Source organism: Mobula hypostoma, chromosome 10 (assembly GCF_963921235.1).
Source record: "Mobula hypostoma chromosome 10, sMobHyp1.1, whole genome shotgun sequence".
In the NCBI taxonomy this organism is placed as follows: domain Eukaryota; kingdom Metazoa; phylum Chordata; class Chondrichthyes; order Myliobatiformes; family Myliobatidae; genus Mobula; species Mobula hypostoma.
In genome coordinates, this window is record NC_086106.1 from 6421774 (window position 1) to 6448176 (window position 26403).

At 47.5% G+C, this 26403-nt stretch overlaps 1 protein-coding gene across 2 annotated transcripts in view; it reads right to left on the reverse strand.

Moving 5' to 3' along the window:
* rab4b (RAB4B, member RAS oncogene family) overlaps window positions 1-24864 on the reverse strand; it is an 84587-nt gene extending 59723 nt beyond the window's left edge. For both annotated transcript variants that reach the window (XM_063059942.1, XM_063059941.1), the window contains exon 1: window positions 24729-24864. In XM_063059942.1, coding sequence (XP_062916012.1) covers window positions 24729-24744 — 16 coding nt within the window. In that variant the 5' untranslated portion in view covers window positions 24745-24864. The remainder of the gene's footprint in view (window positions 1-24728) is intronic.
* Window positions 24865-26403: the final 1539 nt, after the last annotated feature.

Genomic DNA, 26403 nt, shown 5'->3' on the forward strand with positions numbered 1-26403 from the left:
AGAGAAAAGAACTGAATTACAGCAAGTATATTAAAGAGTTAAATTAAGTAAGTAGTGCAATATGAGAGGGGAAAGTGGTGAGGTAGTGTTCACAGGTTCAATGTCCATTCAGAAATCAGATGGCAGAGGGGAAGAAGCTGTTCCTGAGTCATTGAGTGTGTGTCTTCAGGCTCCTGTACCTCCTTCCTGATGGTAGCAATGAGGACAAGGCACGACCTGGGTGATGGGGGTCATTAATGATGGATGCTGCCTTTTTGAGGCGTCACTCCCCAAAGAAGTCCTGGGTACTACGGAGGCTGGTGCCCGTGAGGGAGCATTCAGTGGATGTGGCTCCACAGGCTGCATTTAAGTCGCCCTTGAGGTGGTGGTGGTGAGCTGCCTCCTTGATCCACAGCAGTCCCTACTGCTGAATGGATACCCTCCCGACCACCGAGCACATCTACATGAAACGCTGTCGTAGGAAAGCAGCATCCATCATCAGAGACCCTCACCACCCAGGCTGTGCCCTCTTCTTGCTGCTGCCATCAGGTAGCCTCAGGACACACACCTCTAGGTTCAAGAACAGTTACTACCCCTCAACCATCACGCTCTTAAACAAAAGGGGATAACTATACTCACTTGCCCATTCATTGAGATGTTCCCACAACCAATGATCTCACGGAGACAATGGCCTGGTGCTCCTTAGTGGGGTCACGATCAAGGGGTAAATAAGAGGAGGTATCTGTGAGTTGTCGCTGTGCCTCGGCAAGGTAGAGGTCAGTGCGCCAGACTACAACAGCACCCCCCTTATCGGCGGGTTTAATAGTAAGGTTAGGATTGTTGTGGAGGGAGTGGAGAGCAGAGCGTTCGGAAGGAGTGAGGTGAAAGGAGACAATGGCCTGGCGAAGGGTCTCCACCTGAAACGTCGACTGTACCTCTTCCTAGAGATGCTGCCTGGCCTGCTGCATTCACCAGCAACTTTGATGTGTGTTGCTTGAATTTCCAGCATCTGCAGAATTCCTCATGTTTGCAATGATCTCACTTTGTGTTGGTTGTCCATTGTTTCCGACGACGACGTTTCTCTGTGCAGCTCCCACGTCCACCACTATAGACAGAACATGGTCAGTACAGGAGGGATCGTAGAACTGCACGGAGAAAAACCTGTGCGGGAGGAGTTTTATAGTGAGAAAGCTGTTCCACTCTCTCGGCCTCAAAAACCTTGGTCCAAAGGTACGGAAAATTGTCACGTCAGGAGACTTCCTCGGCCGCAGTGGATAGCCATGACGCCTTCTGTGCTCTCCATGGCGCGTTGCAGTACCGCCTTCTTGCTCGTTGGATCCTGTAGTTGATCTCATCCACCCAATCTGCCGGAACTGGCTTCGCATGCTGGCAATATCCCTGTATCACTGGGGTTGGAGGTTCCCAGCTACCCTCACCTGGTTTAGCCCACCTGTCAATGCAGTGTACCGGGGTGTGGCCATTGTCACATGCAAACAGTTACCTGGAGCCACAGGTGAGAGCTGGGTGGCAGGTGGGGACCAATGGTGGGTAAGGTCCCCCTGGGCGGAGTGCAACAAGCCCACCACCAGAGGTGCTACCCCTCCCTGGACACCACATACACCTTAAGGACTCTTTATCTCATGCTTTCCTTATTAATTGCTATTTATTTATAATTGCATTTCCACAGTCTGTTGTTCATTGATCCTGTTTACAGTTACTGTTCTATAGATTTGCTGAGTATGCCCACAGGAAAATGAAGCTCAGGGTTGTATATGGTGACATATATGTACTCTGATAATAAAATTTACTTTGAACTTTGATGTCCAATTACAAACATGCAATGAACTGACCAATGTTATTAACACTAGTCTCCACATTTAAAGTTCAAAGTTAATTTATTATCAAACTGCGTATATGTCACTATACACTACCTTGTGATTCATTTTCCTTCATAGTAAAACAAAGAAATACAATGGAATCAATGAAAAACTACACATAAAGACAGACAAGCAACCAATGTGCAAAAGAGAACAAACTAAAAATAACTAATAACAAATAACCAACACAGAATGCTGGAGAAACTCAGCAGGTCAGACAGCATCTGTGGAAATAAACAGTCATCGTTTCCGTCCAAGACCCTTCTTCAGGGCTGCGAAGGAAGACGAAAGATGCCAGAATAAAAAGGTGGCGAGGAAGGAATCTAATAGGAGAAGAGTGGACTATAGGAGAAAGGGAAGGAGGAGGGGACCCAGGGGAAAGTATCAGGCAGGTGAGAAGAAGTACAAGGTCAGAGTGGAGAATAAAGTGGGGGTGGTGGTGGGGAGAGCTTATTTACCAGAAGGAGAAATCTGTATTTACGCCATCAGGTTGGAGTCGACCCAGACGGAATATGAGTTGTGGCTCCTCCACCCTGAGGGTGGCCTCATTCTGGCACAAGAGCAGGCCACAGACCAACATGTCAGAGCGGGAACGGGAAATGCAGTTCTTGGCCACCAGAAAGTCCCACTTGTGGTGGATGGAGCGGAGGTGCTCGACAGAGCGGTCCCCCGATTTACGACAGGTCTCACCAATGTAGAGAAGGCCGCATCAGGAGCACTGGACACAAAAGATGACCCTGGCAGATTCACAGGTGAGGCGTTGCCTCACCTGGAATATCTGGGGCCCTGAATGAAGGTGAGGGAGGACAATAATAAATAAATAATACCGAGAACGTGAGTTGTAGGGTCCTTGAAAGTGAGTCCGCATGTTGTGTTCAGTCACAAACACGAGGAGATCTGGAAATCTAAAGCAACACGCACAGAAAGCTGGAGAAACTCAGCAGGTCAGGCAGCATCTATCGAAAAGAGTGAACAGTTGACATTTTGGGCTGAGACCCTTCAGGACCAGAGAGGAAGGGGAGAAGTCAGAGTAGGAAGGTTGGGGGAGAGGAGGAAGAAGTAGAAGATGGTAGGTGACAGGTGAAACTGGGAGAGGGGGTGGGGTGAAGTAAAGAGCTGGGTAGCTGATTGGTAAAAGAGATACAGGGCTGGAGGAGGGGGAATCTGATAGGAAAGGTTCTGTTCAGGGATCAGTTCAGAGTTCAGGTGAGTGAAGTTATCCAGGCTGATTCAGGAGCCTGCTGGTTGTAGGTAATAACTGTTCTCGAACCTGGTGGTGTGGTTCATTGTAAGGAGCAAGACCCAGTGAATCTATTGCATCAGTTCTATGAAACTGCCACTGCTCCTCCTATTTTTCCAGGTTTACTGGGTTTGGTCACTGCAAACAATGGAGATTAAAAGAAACCCTGCTAATGGTTCCACAAGATAACGAGACACGCAAACCGACCAACAGTGAATTGGAGAGTTTCCATTTCTTGTAGCCTGGAGAAAGAACAGCACAACCTGGAAATGTGCCCTCCCACCAGAAGCCATTCAACAAACTCAAAGGGACTGTCTGCCCCAACAAAGGCAAAAGAATTGCAGCTACACATAACCACAGACAATTATACACTGGGCCTCGGAATAGTTAAACCATTAATGAGTCGGGTGAGACAGTCTTTGTTATTTGTCTGTGCATTCGGGACCAGCAGATCTGATTCTGGTCATTATTGAGTGCTTCTGGAGAGAATGTACAGTACAAGGCCATTGAGTACAAAGTACAAGATCACAGATGTTAGAACATAGAACTGTACAGGAACAGGCCAGTCATCCCATAATGTCGCGCTGAACTCACTAAAAAGCAAATTTAAAAAACACCCAAATGCTAATCCCTCCTACCGACACCATGTCCATATCCCTCCATCGTCCTTACATCCATGTGCCTACCCAAACTTCTCTCAAAAGCCTCTACCACTACACCAAGCAGCACATTCCAGGCATCCACCCAGGACTGAGTAATAAAAAATACCCTTCACATTCCCCTTGAACCTACCCCCTCTCACCTTCAATGCATGCCCTCTGGTATTAAACATTTCACTCCTGGGAAACAGTTTCTCCCTGTCTACTCTATGTCTCTCATAATCTTATAAACCTCTATCAGATTTCCCCTCATTCTCCACGGCTCCAGAGAAAAGAACCCAAGTTTAACCAGCCTCTCATGATAGCACATGCCCTCTAAACCATGTAGCATCCTGGTAAACCTCTTCTGCACCCTCTTCAAAGCCTCAACATCCTTCCTGTAGTGGGGCAACCAGAATTGTATGCAATACCGCAGATGTGGCCTAACCAGCGTTTTATAAAGTTGCAACATAACCACTTCACCTTTGAACTCATTGCCTCGACTGATAAACGTTGACAACACTTCTCCCTGTAGGGCAGCACAGTAGTGCATTGGTTAATGAACCACTGTATCAGTGCCAGTTCTCTGGGTTCAATTCCCGCCGCAGCTTGTACGGAGTTCGGACTTTCTCCGAGACCAGGTGGGTTTTCTCCGGGTGCTCTGGGTTCCTCCCACATTCTAAAGATGGAAGGGGTTAATTGGTCACATGGGTATAGTCATAGTCACAGTCATACTTTATTGATCCCAGGGGAAATTGGTTTTCGTTACAGTTGTACCATAAATAATTAAATAGTAATATGTAAATTATGCCAGGGAGATAAGTCCAGGACCAGCCTATTGGCTCAGGGTGTCTGACCTTCCAAGGGAGGAGTTGTAAAGTTTGATGGCCACAGGCAGGAATGACTTCCTATGACGCTCTGTGCTGCATCTGGGTGGAATGAGTCTCTGGCTGAATGTACTCCTGTGCCCACCCAGTACATTATGTAGTGGATGGGAGACATTGTCCAAGATGGCATGCAACTTGGACAGCATCCTCTTTTCAGACACCATCGTCAGAGAGTCCAGTTCCATCTCCACAACATCACTGGCCTTACGAATGAGATTGTTGATTCTGTTGGCGTCTGCTACCCTCAGCCTGCTGCCCCAGCACACAACAGCAAACATGATCGCACTGACCACCACAGACTCGTAGAACATCCTCAGCATCGTCCGGCAGATGGTATAACGTGGACTGGAAGGGCCCGTTATCACACTGTACCTTTCGATACAATAAAATAAAAAAATCCTCTTGCTAAAATGCCTAACATCCAAAGGTCAGGTTCAGGCCAAATCGAGGTGGTGGGATCCAAGCGCCAAGAGCAGATTGAAGTGACTGAACCCGAAGTTTGGATGGCGATTTAAGCACAGGGGGTGGTCGGATCGGAAAGTCGGGCACAGGCCGAATTGAGGTGGTAGGGTCCAGGCCCCAGAGCATATCAAAGTGACTGAACCCGAAGTTTGGACGACGATTTAGGCAGCGGGCCAGACTGAAAAGGTCAGGATGTCGGGGTCTGAGATGAGGGACAGGCTGTTTCAGCACCCTGCACCCTGCTCCACTGAATTAAGGGTCTGGGGATGGATTCTTTGTGGTTCATAACACTATTTGCTTATGTTTATTGTTTGCATGATTTGTTTTTTTTCTCTGCATATTGGGTGTTTGACAAGACATTTTTTTAATGGGTTCTTTTGGATTTCTTTGTTTTGAGGCTGCCTGTTAGGAGACGAACATCAAGTTGTATAATGTATACATACTTCGATAATACATGTACTTCGAACTTTGAAATCCCAGCACACAGACAAAGCACAGGGGGTGAGGATCCATTCATCACCAATCCAAGCAGAAGATCACTCACTCAGGAAAGGAGCCAGGAAATACTGCAAGAACAGAATGAGGCCATTCAGCCCATGTCTGAGCTACTTTCTCCAATGTCATTCTCACTATTCGGCATTCTGTCATTATTTTCCTGGGTACTACTTAAGCGCACTGATGTGATGAAAAGATCTGTACGGATGGCGGCTCCTGTTCCAACATATCAGTCCATGACCACCTCTTGTGCCAAGATGAGGCCACCCTCAGGGTGGAGGAGCAACAGCTTGTATTCTGTCTGGGAAGCCTCTAACCTGATGGCATTTATATCATTTCTGCTTCTGATAAACAAATTCACACACTCCCCCCATTCCTCACTCTGACCATTCACTTCTTCTCACCTGACTATTACTTTCCCTGGGTCCCCTACTTCTTCCCTTTCTCCTATGGCCCACTCTCCTTTCCTATCATATTCCTTCTTCTCCAGCTCTTTACCTTTCCTACCCACCTGGCTTCACCCATCACCTTCCCTACCCCCCACCATTTTATTCTGGCATCTGCCCCCTTCCTTCTCAGTCCTGAAGCTTGAAATGTTGACTGTTTATTCCTCTGTATGGATGCTGCCTGACCTGCAGAGTTCCTCCAGCATTGTGTGTGGGTTCCTATAGGTTTTCACTGCTTTATACATACAAAATTAATAAAAAATCAATTTGCCAACTTAGTGTTAATCCCCTTGCCTACTGATCTTGGTCTTAAATACACCTAATGACTCGGCATCCGCAACCTCCTGTGGCAATGATTCACCACCCTCTGGCTGAAGAAATTCTTCTTACCCCAGTTCTATCTTCATCTCTCATCCCTTCATTCCGAGGTTTTGCCTTCGGATCCTAGACTCGCCCGCTAAAGGAAACATCCTCTCCACATCCACCCCATCCAGGCCTTTCAGTATCTGACAGGTTTCGAGAAACCTGTCCTCATCTCACTAATATGAAGCCTGATCTCCGACAGAATGTAAGAGACCTCACCTTCCACACACCTCTTTACAAGTGCAGTGGATTCTAGATGATTGGGGGCAGCCACTTATTTGGGACAACTCTTTGGGTCAAAAACTAATCGAGAAAATAGCTAGGATTCCCTCCATTATTGGGACACTGGGACTGTAAAGGAGACTGTTGTTGAACAGTTTCATTCATTGAGGCTTGGAGATGCCAGAAATGGTCAGGAGTGAAAATGAAACAATTTCACTACTTCAACAAGTTAGGCACTATGAAGAATTTACAGGTATTGACAATCATCTTGAATGTTACAATGAAAATGAAGATTTGGATGATGCAATTGTCAAAAGCATTTGATGAATCAGGTTTATTATCACCAGCATGTGTCCTGAAATTTGTTAACTTAGCAGCAGCAGTTCAATGCAATACATGATATAGAAGGAGGACGAAAAAAATAGTAAGTAAACAAGTAAATCAGTCCTCTGTTGATGACTACTAGGGACATAAGTTTTGGTCATTTTGTAGTGGTATTGATTGGGTAGCAGGGTGGAGATACGCTTAAAGGAGGGGTAAAGTGCTCCTTCCCTCTGCTAGCCCGCAGGTCACCCTTGGGCGAGGTTAACACTTGCTTAGCCTCCCCCCCCCCACCTGATCAGGGTCATGTGAAGCCATGGGAGCAGGCGGTGGATAGTCTTATGAGCAGCTGGTGCACATCACAAGTCCTGGTTACGCGACCACTGACACCAGCCAGGCAAAAGAAAAGAAATTATTGGCCAGTTAACCTAACCTTAGTGTTTGGGAAGATGTTGGAGTCTATTTAAAGGATGTGGTTTTGGGGCACTTGGAGACTAATGATAAATCAGGATGGTTTCTGTAAGGGGAAGCCTTGCCTGACAAATCTGTTGAAAGTTCGTCAAGGAAGTAACAAGCAGGGTGGACACAGGAGAGGCAGTAAATGTCATTTATTTGGATTTTCAGAAGGCGTTTGATAAGGTGCCACACATGAAGATGCTTAACAAGATAAAATCCTATGGCGTTACAGGCAAGATACTGGCATGGAGAGAGGAATGGCTGACAGGCAGTGAGGCAGTGAGTGGGAGTAAAAGGGGCCTTTTCTGGATGTCTGCCTAGTGGTGTTCCTCAGGGGTCAGTATTGGGACCACTACTTTTCACATTGTTTGTCAATGATTTGGATAATGGAATTGATGGCTTTGTGACAAAGTTTGCAGATGATATGAAGATAGGTGGAGGGGTGGGTAGTGCTGAGGAAGCAATGTGACTTCAACAAATTGGAAGAATGGGCAAAAAAGTGGCAGATGGAATGCATTTTGATAAAAGGAACAATAGTGCGGACTATTATCTAAATGGGGAGAAGGTTCAAACAACAGAGCTACAGAGGGACTTGGAAGTCCTCTTGCAAGACTCCCAGAAGGTTAATTTACAGGTTGAGTCTGTGGTAGAGAAGGCACTTATTTCAAGGGGAATAGAATATAATAGCAAGGAGATAATGCTGAGCCTTTATAATATACTAATCCGGCTGCATTTGGAGTACTGTCAACAGTTTTGAGTCATATCTCAGAAAGGATGTGTTGTCATTGGAAACAGTCCAGAAGAGGTTCACGATGAAGGTTTTGCGAATTAAGGGGTTATTATACGATAAGCATTTGGAAGCTTTGGGTCTGTACTCACTGGAATTTAGAAGAATGCAGGGGGATCTCATTGAAACCTACCGAATGTTGAAAGGTCTAGATAGGGTGAATGTGGAGAGGATGTTTCCTATGGTAGGGGAATCCAGAATTAGAGGGCACAGCCTCAAAATTGAGGGGCAACCTTTTAGATCAGAGGTAAGGAGGAATTTTTTTAGCCAAAGAATAGTGAATCTGTGGCATGCTCTGTCACAAACTGTGGTGGTGGTCATCCATGGGTATATTTAAGGCAGAAGTTGATGGTTTTCTGATTGGTGAGGGCAAAGGATATGGCGAGAAGGCAGGTGTATAGGGTTAAGTGGGATCCGGGATCAGCCATGATGGAATGGAGAAGCAGACTCGATGGGCTGAATGGCTTAATTCTGCTCTTATGGCGCATAATAATGATGAGTAGCATTGGTAACGTTCTAATTTGTTCTATATTTCATTTAAATAGATAATCCGTTACTCAGTTAAATGGTAGCTTACAACAGGAATTCTGCAGATGCTGGAAATTCAAGCAACACACATCAAAGTTGCTGGTAAATGCAGCAGCCAGGCAGCATCTCTAGGAAGAGGTACAGTCGACGTTTCAGGCCAAGTCCTGACGAAGGGTCTCGGCCTTAAATGGTAGTTTGTCTTTTTTATCCCCTTTTAACTATTTCCACGGAACTTTGGCTAATTTGGGCAGCGATATTAGTGGGCCAAAATTGTCTGGTGCCGATGTGTCCCAATTAACTAGAATACACTGCATTTAATGCCCACAAGCAAGGGTTCCCAACCTTTTTTACGCCATGGAGACTTACCATTAACCGAGGGGTCCATGGACCACAGGTTGGAAACCCCACTCTTAAAGTAAAAATAACCAACTTCACTCCCCAATAAGCAATCTGCTGAAGGAGCACAGCGGGTCGAGCAGCTTCCGCGGGGGTGGAAGGAATTACTGTCAAACAGCTGCACTGCTACCTACGATGGAGTGATGAATGTTCAGATTCTAGTGGCTGAGAATATTTGAAACGAGTAAAGGACGAAGCATTTAAGCAAGTGAATGGGACCAATACTTATACAGATGTACAGATATCACGGTTAAAATACAGTCTTATTTCAAGATTCATGTGCATTTAAAGCAGAGGTAGATATGTTCTTGATTAATAAGGGTGTCAAAGGTTACGGGGAGAAGGCAAGGGAATAGGGGTGAGATGGATAAATCAGCTATGAAGAAATGGTGTGCAGACTCGATGGGCCTTAAGGCCTAATTCTGCTCATTCGTCTTCTGGTATTATAATATTTATGATTATGAGCAATATGATCCTGTAATCCAAATACACACAAATTACCTGCACACTGCTCTGCAGGTTTATACCACGAGGTCAAGGATAAAACACTCACTGTGTGAGTACTTACCACCCATCCCCCATCACCCTCAGCTGCTTCAGTTGAGCAAGTACAACCCCGTACCAGCCTCAATGCCCACAATCAGTACTAAAGGGACAATGTCTGCGGAAGCGGTATTGTTTAGTGGATTACAGCAAAGGACACGCTGCTGCCAAACTGTAAAAATGGTTGTGCCTCCACCCCATCCCTGGGTGACTTTACAGATCATAAAGTCGTAGAGTACAGATGTGAATAGTCACCATCTTTTTAACAGGATACAAGATCATAAGACATAGGAGCAGAATTAGGCCATTCTGCCCATCAAGTCTGCTCCTCATTCCATCATGGACGATTTATTATCCCTCTCAACCTTCTTCCTGTTACCTTTGGGATCCGTACTAATTAAGAATCTATCAACCTCTGCTTTGGTCACCACAGCCCTCTGAGGCAATGAATTCCACAAATTCACCACCTCAGGATAAAGAAATTCCTCTTCATCTGTTTTAGTCGGCCTAAGAATACATTCTTAAAAGGGAAATTACAGGCTGCAATCGATCACAAGTCAGAAGTACATTTAGAAGCAAAGGAAAATCCAGATGACTTGTAAGCTGTCTGTAAGACGTCGGTGCTGGTCACTGGTGCCATTTGGCCAGAAGATAATTCTCTGATGATTCCCCATAATAGAGAACCAAGAAAGCTGGGTCCAACTCTTCCCCACAGTGCATTCAAATTCCATTCCAGATAAACATGAACAGCCGGTACAAAAGCTGAGGAAACGTGTCGAGCACAGTTCTTTATAACAGCTAATAAACCAGTCACTCTCTCACACCAAAGAGACCACAGAGCCTAAGACCTCAAGCATTATTACTAAACGCAAAACATCTGGCCATTTATACATTGCTCGGTGCAGGGGCTTATGTGAAAATTAGAATTGGATAATTAGTGGTCGCCATGGTTAGTGTGACACTACTGTATTACAGCGCAGGGCCTCGGAGTTCGGAGCTCAGTTCCTGTTGTCCTCTGTAAGGAGTCAGCACGTCCTCCCTGTGGAATGCGTGAGTCTCTCCTAGGTGCTCCATTTCCCTCTCACAGTTTGGAGGTTAATTGGTCATTGTAAATTGTCCCGTGATTAGGCTAGGATTAAGTCAGGGGATTACTGGCGGTGCAGCTCAAAGGGCCGGGAAGGGCCTATTCCGTGTTGTATGCCAATAAGTAAACGGTCAACATAAAGTGTCCCATGACTAAGTCGGGGTTAAATCATGGGTTGTCAGGGGTTGCTCGGCGGTGCAGCTCAAAGGGCCTATTGTACCTCAATAAATAAAATAAACATGCCTTGGGATGTTACCTAAATTCTAACGCTTCAAATGTACCTGACTGGGTTATGGTCCATCCAAACAGCTTTTATCAGGATTTCCAGCAATACTCAACTATCAAAATCTGTTGAAATAAATTCAAAACCAAAAGTTGTTCAAAGAAAACAAACACTGTTATCAAAGGCTGGCAGGGGAAGACTGACTTTCAACTCTGTCCTTCAGACAGCTCTCAAATTCCATGTATGCTAGCATATTTATACCCACGTCCTTGTGCTCAGAAAGGTGATGTGGAGACAAACAGGTTCTAGCTTGCTCAGCAACTGCAACCAGATTCTTCCCATCCGGAATAAAACAAAGTATATTGCACGAAGAGGAAGGCTATAATCTTTGACCTATCTTCACTGTCAGATATGATTGCTTACAGTTGATGTATAAAGATTAATGTTCAAAGTAAATTTATTATCAAAGTACACATCACCATATACAACCCTGAGATTTACCTTCTTGAGGACATACTCAATAATGGTAGGGTGGGTGGAGATGTGTCTCTACTAAAGGGGATGTAAGGTGCTCTTTCTCTCCGCTAGCCTGCAGGTCTCCCTTGGGCAAGGTGTAGCACCTGCTTAGCCCCCCACCCCAGGACATGTGACGTCATGGGAGCAGGTGGTGGCTGGTCATATGAGCAGCCGGTGCAGATCACAAGTCCTGGTTATGTTGCCACTGATGCCAGGCAATCTCTGATGAGTGTTGACAATGGCTGGGCTCACCCGTCGTGTAAAGACACTGCCCAGGAGAAGGCAATGGCAACCCACTTCTGTAGAAAGACTTGCCAAGAACAGCCATGGTCATGGGGCCATGATCGTCCACGTCATACGACATGGCACATAATGATGATGTCATACGACACGGCACATAATGATGATTCTCATTCTGTTATGGATTTATTATTATCCATAATATAATCGATGAAAGACTGCACCAACGTGGGCACTCAACCAGTGTGCAAAGAACAAACTGCAAATATAAAAGGAAAGAAAAGCAATAATACTGATAAGCTATAAATATGGAGAACATGTGATGAAGAGTCCTTGAAGGTGAGTCCACAGGTTGTAGGAACAATTCAATGATAGGGTGAGTGAAGTTGAGGGAAGTTATTCCCTTTGGTCCAAGAGCCTGATGGTTGAGGAATAATGACTCTCCCTGAACCTGGTGGTGTGAACCTGAGGCACCTGTACCTTCTCCCTGGTGGCAGCAGTCAGAAGAAAGCGTGACCTGAGTGGTAGGGTTGTTGATAATGGACGCTGCTTTCCTGAAACGACATTTCGTATAGATGTGCTCAATGGTGGGGAGGGTTTTACCCATGATGGACTGGGCTGTATCCACTACGTTTTGTAGGATTTTCCATACCACGCTGTGGTGCAGCCAGTCAGTATACTCTCAACCATACCTCCAGGAGTTTGTCAAAGTTTTAGATGTCGTGCCAAATCTACGCAAACTCTGAAGGAAGTAGGCGATTTTTCTGTCACACTCACATCGAAACATACAGCGAAATATGCTGTTTGCTATGTGCTGAGAGCAGCTCGCAAATGTCACCATGCCCACAACTGACCAACTCTTACTAATACGCATGTCTTTGGAAAGTGGGAGGAAAACTACACAGTCACAGGGAGAATGTACAAACTCCTTACGGACAGTAAACCTACACAGTCACAGGGAGAATGTACAAACTCCTTACGGACAGTAAACCTACACAGTCACAGGGAGAATGTACAAACTCCTTACGGACAGTAAACCTACACAGTCACAGGGAGAATGTACAAACTCCTTACGGACAGTAGGATCATAGAAGGTTCAGAAGTGGAGAGAGTGAGCAATTTCAAGTTCCTGGGTGTCATTATCTCTGAGGATCTAACCTGGGCTCAATTATAAAGAAGACAGCGGCTACATATCATTAGGAGTTTGAGGAGATTTGGTTTGTCAATTAAAACACTTGGAATTTCAACAGATGTACCGTGGAGAGCATTCTAACTGGCTGCATCACCGTCTGGTATGGGGGGGGGGGGGTGGTCTGCCGCACAGGATCGAAATAAACTGCAGAGTTGTAAACTTAGTCAACTCCACCATGGTCACTAGCCTCCAGGACATCGTCAAGGAGCGATGCCTCAGAAAGGCCGCATCCATCACCCAGGTCATGCCCTCTTCTCGTTGCTACCATCAGGTAGGAGGTACAGAAACCTGAAGGCACACACTCAACGATTCAGGAACAGCTTCTTCCCCTCTGCCACCCGATTTCTGAATGGACCCTTGGGTCTCGGCCTGAAACGTCGACTGCATCTCTTCCTACAGATGCTGCTTGGCCCGCTGCGTTCACCAGCAACTTTGATGTGTGTTGCTTGAATTTCCAGCATCTGCAGAATTCCTGTTGTTTGTATTTCTGTGCTGTACTGTTCTATGTTCTAAGAGGAACTGTCCACAATTATTGCAGGTTAGGTCCTCAGAGATATTGACACCTAGGAACTTGAAACTGCTCACTATCTCCACTTCTGATCCCTCTATGAGGATTGCTTAACAGTACGATCACAGTGGTAAACCGTTCCATTCACTTACAAGGTTTATTTGCCATCTCCTGCATACATTACACGATAGATAAAGATGAGAGGTTTTTACATTGCCTCCATTAGCTCAAAGTGCAATAATGGGAAGCCCTAAAATGTGGTTTTTCCTCATCAAGTCTCTGCAGTGGCTATACCAAACTTCAGTGACCTCCTTGGTAATTAGTCTTGGACACTGGAATGTGTCAGCCCACAAGCAATTATTGTGAACAGTTTCATGTTTTATTGTTTTACAACACTGAATCACAGTAGATTTAATTCGGCTTTTTTGACACTGACCAATAGAAAAAGACTCCTTCATGTCAAAGTAAAAACAGATCTCTACAAATTGATCTAAATTACAAATATAAAACACAAAATAACTGATTGCATAAATATTCACCCTATTCAAGTCAGTATTTAATAGACGCACCTTTGGCAGCAATTGAGTCTGTGTGAATGGGTCTCTATCAGCTTTGCACATCTGGACACTGCGATTTTTCCCCATTCTTCTTTACAAAACTGCTCAAGCTCTGTCAGATTGCATGGGGATCATGAGTGAACAGCCCTTTTCAACCCAGCCACAAATTCTCAATTGGATTGAAGTCTAAACTCTGACTTGGTCACTCCAAGACATTAACTTTGTTGTTTTTAAGTCATTCTTGTGTAGCTTCAGCTTTATGGTTGGGGTCATTGTCTTGCTGGAAAACAAATCTTCTCCCAAGTCGTAGTTCTCTTGCAGACTACATCAGCTTTTCCTCCAGGGTTTCCCTGTATTTTGCTACATTCATTTTACCCTCTACCTTCACAATCCTTCCAGGCCCTGCTGCACTGAAGCATCCCCACAGCATGCTTCACGGTAGGGATGGTGCGTTTTTGATGATGTGCGGTGTTTGGCTAGCGCCAAACATACCATTTAGTCTAACTGCCAAAAGCTCAATTTTGCTTTCATCAGACCAGATGACTTCAGTCTCCCACGCTCTTTATAACAAACTCCAGCCAAGATTTCATGTGAGTTTTTTTTTAAACTTTGGCTTTCTCTTTGCCTCCCTCCCATGAAGTTGCAACTGCTGGTACACCTGGGCAACTGTAGTTGGCTGTGCAGTCTCTCCCATCTCAGCCACTGAAGCCTGTAACTCCTCCAGAGTTGTTATAGGTTTCTTGGTGGCCTCCCTCACCAATCCCCTTCTTGCACAGTCACTCAGTTTTTGAGGATGGCCTGCTCTAGGTAGATTTACAGCTGTGCCATATTCTTTCCATTTCTTGACGATTGACTTAACTGTACTCCAAAGGATGCTCAGTGACTTGGAAATGTTCTTGCATTCATCTCCTGACTTGTGCTTTTTAATAACCTTTTCACGGCATTGCTTGGAGTGTTCTTTTGTCTTCATGGTGTAGTTTTTGCCAGGATACTGACTCACCAGCAGTTGGACCTTCCAGATACAGGTGTATTTTTATGACAATCAATTGAAACACCTTGACTGCATACAGGTCTCAAAAACAGATCTCCATTTAACTGATTATGTGACTTCTAAAACCAATTGCCTGCACCAGTGATGATTTGGTGTGCATATTAAAGGGGGGGGGGGGTGAATACTCATGCAATCAATTATTTTGTGTTTTATATTTGTAATTAATTTAGATCAATTTGTGGAGATCTGTTTTTGCTTTGACATGAAAGAGTCTTTTTCTGTTGGTCAGTGTCAAAAAAGCCAAATTAAATCCACAAATTAAATGCCTTTTAAAATGTTGTCATTATGTCTGCTCCTACCATCTCAGCTGCCAGCTCAATGAAAATATTAACACAAAGCTCTGGAACATGTTGACCCTTTGATCTTGAAACTTTTTCCATCCCATCTTAAATTTGTGGTCTGCAGTTTTGGACTTCTCTGCCTTGGGGAAAAGATTGAATCTCTGCAGAGGTTCCCAGCCTTTTTTATGGTGGGACTCCTACCATGAACTGTGGTCTGTGGAACCAAGGTTGGGAACTCCTGCTCTATACTATCTATGTACTTCATACTTTTAAGAAACCTCTAGGTCACCCCTTTCCACCCCCTCCCCCAGCCTATATTTCAGTGAGAATAAACACACCCTATCCTATCTCTCCTTTTAACTGTAACCCTCCATTCATGCTAACATCCTGGTGAATCTCTTCTCTACTAGAACAGACGATTAGACAAAGGAGCAGAATGTGGCCATTCAGCCCATCAGGTCTGCACCATTTCATCATGGTGGATCCAGTTCCTTCTGAACTTCATTCTCTTGCCCTCTCCCCATAACCTTTCACACCCTGACTAATCAAGAACCTATCAACCTCCGCTTTAATTACACCCAATGACCTGGCCTTCAAAGCCTGTGGTAACGGTTTCCACAGATTCACCACTCTCTGACTAAAGAAATTCCTCCTCATCTCCATTCTGCTACTCTGAGGCTCAGCTCTCTGATCCTAGACTTCCCTACCACAGAAAGCATCCTCTCCACATCCACTCAATAGGTTTAAATGAGATGCTTCCCCTACCCCCAATTCGACTAAATTCTAGCCAGTACAGGTTGAGTACCATGAATTGCTCCTCAAATGATAAGCCTTTCATTCCCCGGAATCATTCTTCTGAACCTCCTCTGAACCCTCTCCAATGTCAGTAATCCTTTCTTAAATAAGGGGCCCAATACTGCTCACAATACTCCAATCTGACCAATGCCTTATAAAGCCTCAGCATTACATCCTTGCTTTTATATTCTAGTCCTCTTGAAATAAATGCAAATATTGCATCTGCCTTCCTTACCACTGACTCAACCTGCAAATTAACCTTTAGGCTCCCATGTCCACTTGCATATAAAGATATGAGAAGGAATTTCTGTTGTTGGAAGGTGGTAAAGCTGAGGAACTCATTGCCACAAATGGCTGTGGAGGCCAAGTCACTGGGTATATTTAATGCAGAGGTTGATAGATTTGCGGTTAGAAAAGGCATCAAAGGTTACAGAGAGAAGACAGAAGAATGGGGTTCGAGAGGGAGAATAAATCAGCAATGATTGAATGGCAGAGCAGACTTGATAGGCCAAATGGGCTAATTCTGCTCCTATGTCTTACGTCTGTCGCTACCACTCTTTTTCTGTAGTGTAGCAATGAGAACTGTACATAGTACCAACAAATATTTTGTACAAATGCAACATAATGTCCCAACTCTGATACTTCATGCCTAGGCCTTTAAATGCCCTTTTTTTCACTAACTGTATCTGCTTGTATCACCAGTTTCAGGCAGCCAGTGCCTTGCACCCAAGGTCTCCTGTACATTAAAGCTAAGCTCCCTGCACTTAGTCTACATAGGCCGGGTATTTCTTATCCAAAGTGCTCGGGGCTGGAAGTGTTTCAGATTTTGGAATATATAATGAGATAGCTTAGGATCGCCATCATTTCCAGCTCTGAATTGATGCGCTACCAGTAAGCAGTCTTTGTCTTTGCTCATCGCACATACAGTATGTACTGATGCGCCCGTTCAGTCTGTTAGATTTTCATCAGCGACGATCTTTGCCAAACTCATCAATGAATGTCTCTTGCAAACACAAGGAAATCTGCAGATGCTGGAATTTCAAGCAACACACATAAAAGTTGCTGGTGAACGCAGCATTATGTGTGTTGGTTGATGACTGTACTTCTTCCTAATGAATTTCTCTGCTGCTTTGTAATCAGCAGACGTTTTATCACCAGAAATCTTTAAAAACATAATGTCATGCCTGCTGACCACAAACACCTTCAATTTTCAGTTTGTCATGATTGATCTTTGCTTGTTTCATGATCAGTATACCATTAAGTGACATAAGTTTACTCTAACGGCGATGAATCCACTCTTTCAATACACGATCGAGATCTTTATACAGCATTTTCCTATTTTTTTCTCAATTTCTGTTCATTACATATGCGAGGTCACCTCTCATAACTGTCTGTGGTGTGCAAAAAAAATTTTTCCATTTGTGACGTTATGTCAGCACTCAAAAAAAAATTCTGATTTCAGAGGTTTTTGGATAGGGGGCACTCAACCTCAATATCGTAACAATATGACCTGCTGAAATGCATAACCTCTCACTTGGACAGATTAAACTCCATCTGCCACTGCTCCTCCCAGCTTCTCAGATGATCTATGTCCCACTCTACCTCTAAACAATCTTCAAAACCACGATTTATGCGGAATCTGCAAACTAATCATACCCCCTATGTTCTCATTCATTTCATTAAATGCTAACAGCAGGGAGAAGCCACCTCAACCTCTCGAAGGGGTGGGGAGTCCTCAATACAATACACAAAGACCACACAGGCAATTACGAAAACCTCCTCCTCATATGGATTGGTTGGTGACCCAAAATGCTGTCCTGGCCAGGCACAATGCATCAACTGACCCAGTAAGATCTGTAAGAAGGCACCCAATTTCTCCAATTGGCATCTCGGAAGACCACAAACCGAACAACAGTTTGGCCATTATTGTTTATCATCATTACGTGTTGTGTCGTAGGATGCTGGCGGTCACAGTGACCATGACTGTCCTTTGGCAAATTTTTCTACAGAAGTGGTTTGCCATCTCCTTCTGGGCAGTGTCTTTACAAGAGGGGTGACCCCCAGCCATTATCAATACTCTTCAGAGATTGTCTGCCTGGCGTCAGTGGTCGCATAACCAGGACTTGTGATCTGCACCGGCTGCTCGTACGACCATCCACCACCCACTCCCATGGGTTTACGTGCCACCACCTTCTCCCATGGGTTCACGTGACCCTGATCAGGGATCTAAGCAGGTGTTACACCTTGCCCAAGAGTGACCTGCAGGCTAGCGGAGGGAAGGAGCAACTTACACCTCCTTTGGTAGAGACGTATCTCTACCTCACCATCCACATTATTGTATTAACACGGAAGACTATGACAACTCTATCCAGTAAATCAGACTGCTATATCTTAAATCACTGAATAGTCACTGCATGTAAGGAAGCAAGTGCTTCCCGTCTCTGAAGCAATTATGACAGGGTTTTGCTTGGCAGCCTCTTCCCTTGATTTGTGCTGAGGCGATCACAAATGTGACATCATGCTCACAACTTGGAGCCACGGTTTGACAGCAAACATTTTACTCACTCTTCTGCAGCAATGTGAAACGCAACAGTGGGATGGCATAGTAGCGTAGTGGTTGGCATAATGTTTTACAGTACCGGCCACCCTCGTTCAATTCCCACCACAGCCTGTATGGAGTCTGCACATTCACCATGTGACGGCGCGGGTTTCCTGCCACAGTCCAAAGGCCTACCGGCTGGGAGGTTAATTGCTCACTGTGAATTGTCCTGTGATTAGGCTGGGGTTAAATCAGTGACTCGCTGGGCAACGAGGCTCCAAAGGCCAGAAAGGCCTTTATGTCAATAAACTAAAAAACAATTAAATCTTGCTCTTCATCCACAATTGCTGGGCAAAAACAATATCACGCTAAGTTGCAATGGCTTGATGTATTAGACTGCTAATCTAGAACATAGAACATTACAGCAGAGTACAGGCCCTTCAGCCCGCAATGTTGTGCCAACCTTGTAACCTACTCCCCGACAAATTTCATCTTCCGCTTCCACTCTTTTCCTTCACCACGTGCCCATTTCGGAATCAGGTTTAATATTACCGGCATAGGCTGTGAATTTTGTTGTTTTACAGCAGCAGTACACTGCTATACATAACTTTAAAAACTATAAATTCCAATAAACAATAAAGATTAAAAAATAAATTATGTAGTGCAAACAGAGCAAAAAAAAATAGTGCGGTAGTGCTCATGGGTTTGATGTTCATTTAGACAGAGGGGAAGAAGCTGTTCCTGAATCACTGAGTGTGTGTCTTCAGGCTCCTGTACCTCCTCCCTGATGGTAGCAATGAGAAGAGGGCATGTCCTGGGTGGTGGGGGTCCTTAATGATGGGATGCTGCCTTTTTGATGCATTGCCTTTTGAAAGTGTCCTCAGTGCTGGGGAAGCTGGTGCCCATGATGGCGCTGGCTGAACTGACAACTTTGAGACCCAACAGCGATACTGTCTGGAGCCTAGCCACCTATCGTTCAGCTCCACGGGTCAAGCTAAAATAGGAGGTTCCATACAAAGAGCAATCCAATCAAGACCTCAACAGTGGTGCAGACAGATGATGTCAGATCACAGTGACAGTGAAGGGCCCCCAGCTGCCTTGCACTTCATACCACCGGACCCCAATCCCGATCTGGCAAGGACCGTGCAGTGGCTGCCCGTGCATCCACCTCCCCACGTTAAACAAAGTCACGCACAAGCACTTCCACTAAGGGGATCTGCCCTAACGTCCTGAATATGTAGATCCCAGGTCAGCCTCCCTAGCAGGGGTTCTCAATTTGGTGCCCTAGAGCCCCTCAGTTAATGGCAAGGCTCTACGGCATGGAAAAGGATGGGAACCCCTGATCTACAGCCACCTGAGGACCCACCAATAGACAACCCCTTCGGAGAACGTCATACTCGAGCGATTACACTATCTCTGCATCTCTAAGAAGTCGAGTAGATGCTGCTGGTCTCAAAACCAAGCTTGGGGGCGCTGATCAATGTGTGCTAAGGATGTTGAGGCTTTGGAGAGGGTGCAGAAGAGGTTCACCAGGATGCCGGCTGGATTGAGGGCAGGTGCTATCATGAGAGGCTGGACAAACTTGGGTTGTTTTCTTTGGAGCAGTGGAGGATGAGGGGAGATCTGATAGAGGTTTACAAGATTATTAGAGGCTTAGATAGAGTAGACAGAGAGTATCTGTTTCCCAGGGTTGAAATGTCTAATACCAGAGGATATGCATTGAAGGTCAGAGGGGGTAGGTTCAAGGGGGATGTGAGGGGGTAAGTTTTTTTACTCAGAGAGTGGTGGATGCACTGCCTGGTGTGGTGATAGAGGCAAATACATTAGAGGTTTTTAAGAGATGTTTGCTTAGGCACATGGGTGTGAGGAAGATGGAGGGATATGGACATGGTGTAGGTAGGAGGGATTACTGTTTGGGTGTTTTTGATTTGCCTTTTAGCTGGTTCGGCACAACATTGTGGGCCGAATGGCCTTTTCTGTTCTATTCGATGTTCTATGTTCACACCTATAAGGGAGCCTTATGCAGCCTCTGGTCGCTGACCTGAAGTTGAACAGCAATTTTGTCACAAGGCCTGAAGAGGCACTGCCCACTCCTTCCTGAGTATGGTCTAAGCTTGTCTCAGATACAGTGGTGGTTACACAGAAACGAAAGGCTCGTGTGATCGGTAACAGACCCACGAAATTCAATGCTGTTCTCAGCAGCCCAGTGACAAATGTTTCTCCCTTCCCAATGCAGGCAAGCCTAGTGAAGGAAGTGGTTAGAGATGCAATCAGCTGACTTGATGGTGCAGCGTTTCAAGATTTCTAGAAGGTGAATTTTCACTAATTTGTTTGACCAAAGCTAACTCAAGTTCGCCTGTACTCTTCTGAAAAGAATGGAACCCCCGTCATGCAAAAACTGATTCTACTGTCTTGGTGCAGGAAGACAGTTTTATAACTAGATATAACAGACCCCACCTTTCAGATAGGGAACTGAGATACAACCTCAAAGGATGAGGTACTTCTATAATACAGTGAAAAGATGCAGAAGCAAAAAGACAAAGTGATAAACTAAAGAGCCATCTGTCACTCTCAAAGGGAGAGGAGGGAATGGAACTGGAGCAGTTAGGGTCCTGGATAGCAGAGGGAGGAAGAAGTCAGAGGTGTGGCGGGGCAGTGGGATATCAAGGAGGAGAGGGGAATGAGGATTGAGGGAGGGGAGAGCGATTCGGAGGGGAGGGAAGAGCAGGGGACCTGGGGTTGTTGGGGAGAGGAAGTAGATGGGCAGAGGATGTCCACTGGGAGGTGGGGGAAATGTAGAGGGTACAAGGTGATTGAGCCGGTAGCTGGTGATTAAAGGGGAAATGAGGGTAGGGAGTGATAGAGAGGGATGGAGGGGGATTTTAAGGAGGGATTTTGGAAGGGTGGGTTTCATGGGGAGTGTTGATGAGAGGCTGGGGAGAGAAGAGGTTTGACTGGGGACTAGGGGAGGTTTGAGGAGGGAGGGTGGTTTTGATGGGAGAAGGGGGGGGGGAGTATGACCAGGAGGTGTTGAGAAGTTGGGAGGAGAGGGAAGATTTGAGTGGGGACTAGGGGAGGTTTGAGAAGGGAGGAGTGGATTTGATGGATGGAAAGGGGAGGCTTGAGTGGGAACTAGAAGATTTGAGGAGGTGGTCGATTTGATGGTTTGAAGGAGGAGGGGTGGGTTTGAAGGGGGTGTTGAGGAAGGAGGGGTGGGTCTGACAGGGAGTTGAGGGGTTGGGGGGACGGGTGGGTTTGAAGGGGGAACGAATGGTTTAACTGGAGACAAGGGGAAGGTTTGACAGGGGAAGGGGAGGGTTTGATGGGGAAAGGGGAGGGTTCGATGGGGGAAAGGGGAGGGTTTGATGGGGGGAAAGGGGAGGGTTTGATGGGGAAAGGGGAGGGTTTGACGGGGGAAAGGGGAGGGTTTGACGGGGGAAAGGGGAGGGTTTGATGGAGGAAAGGGGAGGTTTGAGGAGGGAGGTGGGTCTGATAGGGAGTTGAGAGGTTGAGGAGTGACGCCGGGGTTGATGGAGCGATAGGGGGAGGGTTTGAGGAAGGGGGTGGGTCTGATAGGGAGTTGAGAGGTTGAGGAGTCACGGGAGGGTTTAATGGGGGGATGAGGGGAAAGGGGAGGGTTTGATGGGGGAAGGGGAGGTTTGAGGAAGTGGGTGGGACTGATAAGCAGTTGAGAGGTTGAGGAGGGACGCCGGGGTTGATGGAGCGATAGGGGGAGGGTTTGAGGAAGGGGGTGGGTCTGATAGGGAGTTGAGAGGTTGAGGAGTCACGGGAGGGTTTAATGGGGGGATGAGGGGAAGGGGGAGGGTTTGATGGGGGAAGGGGAGGTTTGAGGAAGTGGGTGGGACTGATAAGCAGTTGAGAGGTTGAGGAGGGACGCCGGGGTTGATGGAGCGATAGGGGGAGGGTTTGAGGAAGGGGGTGGGTCTGATAGGGAGTTGAGAGGTTGAGGAGTCACGGGAGGGTTTAATGGGGGGATGAGGGGAAGGGGGAGGGTTTGATGGGGGAAGGGGAGGTTTGAGGAAGTGGGTGGGACTGATAAGCAGTTGAGAGGTTGAGGAGGGACGCCGGGGTTGATGGGTTGATGGGGGGATGGGGGAGGGTTTGATGGGGGGAAGGGGGTGGGTCTGATAGGGAGTTGAGAGGTTGAGGTGTGACAGGAGGGTTTGATGGGGGGATGGGGGAGGGTTTGATGGGGGAAGGGGGGAGGGTTTGATGGGGGAAGGGGGGAGGGTTTGATGGGGGGTGGGGGAGAGTTTGATGGGGGGGTGGGGGAGAGTTTGATGGGGGGGTGGGGGAGAGTTTGATGGGGGGGTGGGGGAGAGTTTGATGGGGGGTGGGGGAGAGTTTGATGGGGGGGTAGGGTTTGATGGGGTGATGGGGGGGTTTGATGGGGTGATGGGGAGGGTTTGATGGGAGAAGGGGGTGGGTCTGATCGGGAGTTGAGAGGTTGGGGAGTCACGGGAGGGTTTGATGGGGGGATGAGGGGAAGGGGAGGGTTTGAAGGGGGAAGGGGAGGTTTGAGGAAGTGGGTGGGACTGATAAGCAGTTGACAGGTTGAGGAGGGACGCCGGGGTTGATGGGGGGATGGGGGAGGGGTTGATGGGGGGGTGGGGGAGGGGTTGATGGGGGGGTGGGGGAGGGGTTGATGGGGGGGTGGGGGATGGGTTGATGGGGGGGTGGGGGAGGGTTTGATGGGGGGGTGGGGGAGGGTTTGATGGGGGGAGGGGGAGGGTTTGATGGGGGGAGGGGGAGGGTTTGATGGGGGGGAAGGGGGAGGGTTTGATGGGGGGAAGGTTTGATGGGGGGAAGGGGGTGGGTCTGATAGGGAGTTGAGAGGTTGAGGTGTGACAGGAGGGTTTGATGGGGGATGGGGGGAGGGTTTGATGGGGGGATGGGGAGGGTTTGATGGGGGAAGGGGGAGGGTTTGATGGGGGAAGGGGGAGGGTTTGATGGGGGGATGGGGAGGGTTTGATGGGGGAAGGGGGGAGGGTTTGATGGGGGAAGGGGGGAGGGTTTGATGGGGGGAAGGGGGAGGGTTTGATGGGGGAAGGTTTGATGGGGGAAGGGGTGGGTCTGATATGGAGTTGAGAGGTTGAGGTGTGACAGGAGGGTTTGATGGGGGATGGGGGGAGGGTTTGATGGGGGGATGGGGAGGGTTTGATGGGGAAGGGGGAGGGTTTGATGGGGGAAGGGGGAGGGTTTGATGGGGGAAGGGGAGGGTTTGATGGGGGGAAGGGGGAGGGTTTGATGGGGGGAAGGGGGAGGGTTTGATGGGGGAAGGGGGGAGGGTTTGATGGGGGGAAGGGGGGAGGGTTTGATGGGGGGAAGGGGGGAGGGTTTGATGGGGTGATGGGGGAAGGGTGGGTCTGATCGGGAGTTGAGAGGTTGAGGTGTGACAGGAGGGTTTGATGGGGGATGGGGGGAGGGTTTGATGGGGGGATGGGGAGGGTTTGATGGGGGAAGGGGGAGGGTTTGATGGGGGAAGGGGGAGGGTTTGATGGGGGGATGGGGAGGGTTTGATGGGGGAAGGGGGGAGGGTTTGATGGGGGAAGGGGGGAGGGTTTGATGGGGGGAAGGGGGAGGGTTTGATGGGGGAAGGTTTGATGGGGGAAGGGGTGGGTCTGATATGGAGTTGAGAGGTTGAGGTGTGACAGGAGGGTTTGATGGGGGATGGGGGGAGGGTTTGATGGGGGGATGGGGAGGGTTTGATGGGGAAGGGGGAGGGTTTGATGGGGGAAGGGGGAGGGTTTGATGGGGGAAGGGGGAGGGTTTGATGGGGGGAAGGGGGAGGGTTTGATGGGGGGAAGGGGGAGGGTTTGATGGGGGAAGGGGGGAGGGTTTGATGGGGGGAAGGGGGGAGGGTTTGATGGGGGGAAGGGGGGAGGGTTTGATGGGGTGATGGGGGAAGGGTGGGTCTGATCGGGAGTTGAGAGGTTGGGGAGGGACGCCGGGGTAGATGGGGGGAAAGGGGAAGTTTGACTGGGGACTTGGGGGCGGGATCTTTCCACACCCACCCCGCACCAGGCTATTACCCCCGACCCTGAGTGGGCTGACAGGCCGACAGGCAGCGGCGTCACTCACCGTAGGTCTCTGACATGATGCCGAGGGCCGGAGTGCCGCTGCGCTGCTGTCCCGGGCTCAGTGCCGGCCTGCCTCAGGGCCGCTCATACAATATGGCGGAAGCCGCGTCCTGCCTCTCCCTGCCCCCCTCCCCTCCCCTCCCCTCCCGCCGGCCGGCGTCCGGCGTCATGACGCAACACGCAGACATTTCCCCCTCCCCTCCCTAAGGCGAGGAGTCCTTCCACCATGAGGGGCACTCTCGAGTGGCCTGCGTGGTGACGTCACACGCCGAACGTCCGCGGCGCCTTGGCAACTTCGGGCGGAACATAACCACGCATGCGTACTCTTCATCCAACTTGTCCTCACAGGGGAGTTGGGTTGTGGTCATTCAAAGTTCAGAGAAGATTTATTATAAAAGTGCATATATGTTACCATATACAACCCTGAGATTCGTCTTCTTGTGGGCATTCACTGTAGACACGAGGAATACAATAGAATCAATAACACCACACACCACAAGACAGAAAAAATGTATAAAAGGAAACAAACTTTGCAAAAACAAAGATAAAACATAATAATAATAATAATATGTGAAGGGCTTTCTGTCCCCATCAGGCACATCCCTGAGTGGCAGATTGGGGAATGCTCTGAAGCAGGGTCTCGGCCTAAAATGTCGACTGTAGTTGCAGTCTGACTTTCTTGTGTTTTTATTGCTCTGCAGATATAAGACATAAAATATTAGATTAGATTAGATTATGAGGACACGCAGTCCTCTTTTATTGTCATTTAGTAATGCACGCATTAAGAAATGATACAATATTCCTCCGGTGTGATATCACAGTAACACAGGACAGACCAAGACCGAAAAATTGACAAAAACCACATAATTATAACATATAGTTACAACAGTGCAAGCAATACCGTAGCTTGTTGAAGAACAGGACATGGGCACGGTAAAAAAAAGTTCAAAGTCTCTCGAAAGTCCCACATCTCACGCAGACGGGAGAAGGAAGAAAACTCTCCCTGCCATGCCTGACCACAGTCCGACTCTGAGTCGTCCGAAAACTTCGAGCCTCGACCAGCCCTCCGACACCGATGCACTGAGCACCATCTCTGCCAAGCGCTTCGACCTCAGCCCGAGCCGCCAGCAGCAGGCAAAGCCGAGGATTCGGGGCCTTCCCTCCGGAGATTCTCAATCACACAGTAGCAGCGGCAGCGAACCGGGCATTTCAGAAGTTTCTGCAGATGTTCCTCCATGTTTCTCAGGGCTGTCTCCATCAAATCTGGATTGTGCACGGTACCCTATTTAACAAATACGATATCATTTCATCGGAGGGGCTGTGCGTGCTGCGTCGCGCCGCCATCTTCTCCTCCCGCTGATTAAGTTCATCTGGCCCATCGAGTGTGCTCTGCCATTTCATCGTGGCTGATCCAATTTTCCCTCTCAACACCAATCTCCTACCTTCTCCCCACATCCCTTCACGCCCCAACTAATCAAGAATCTATCAACCTCTGCCTTAAATATACCCAATGACCTGGCCTCCACAGCTGCCCGTGACAACAACTCCACAGATTCACTATTCACTGGTTAAAGCAATTTCTCCTCATCTCCATTCTGAATGTACGTCCCTCTATTCTCAGGGTCTGTACTCAGGTCTCAGACCATATGCAAGGCAGGTGGGAAATAAAATACCAC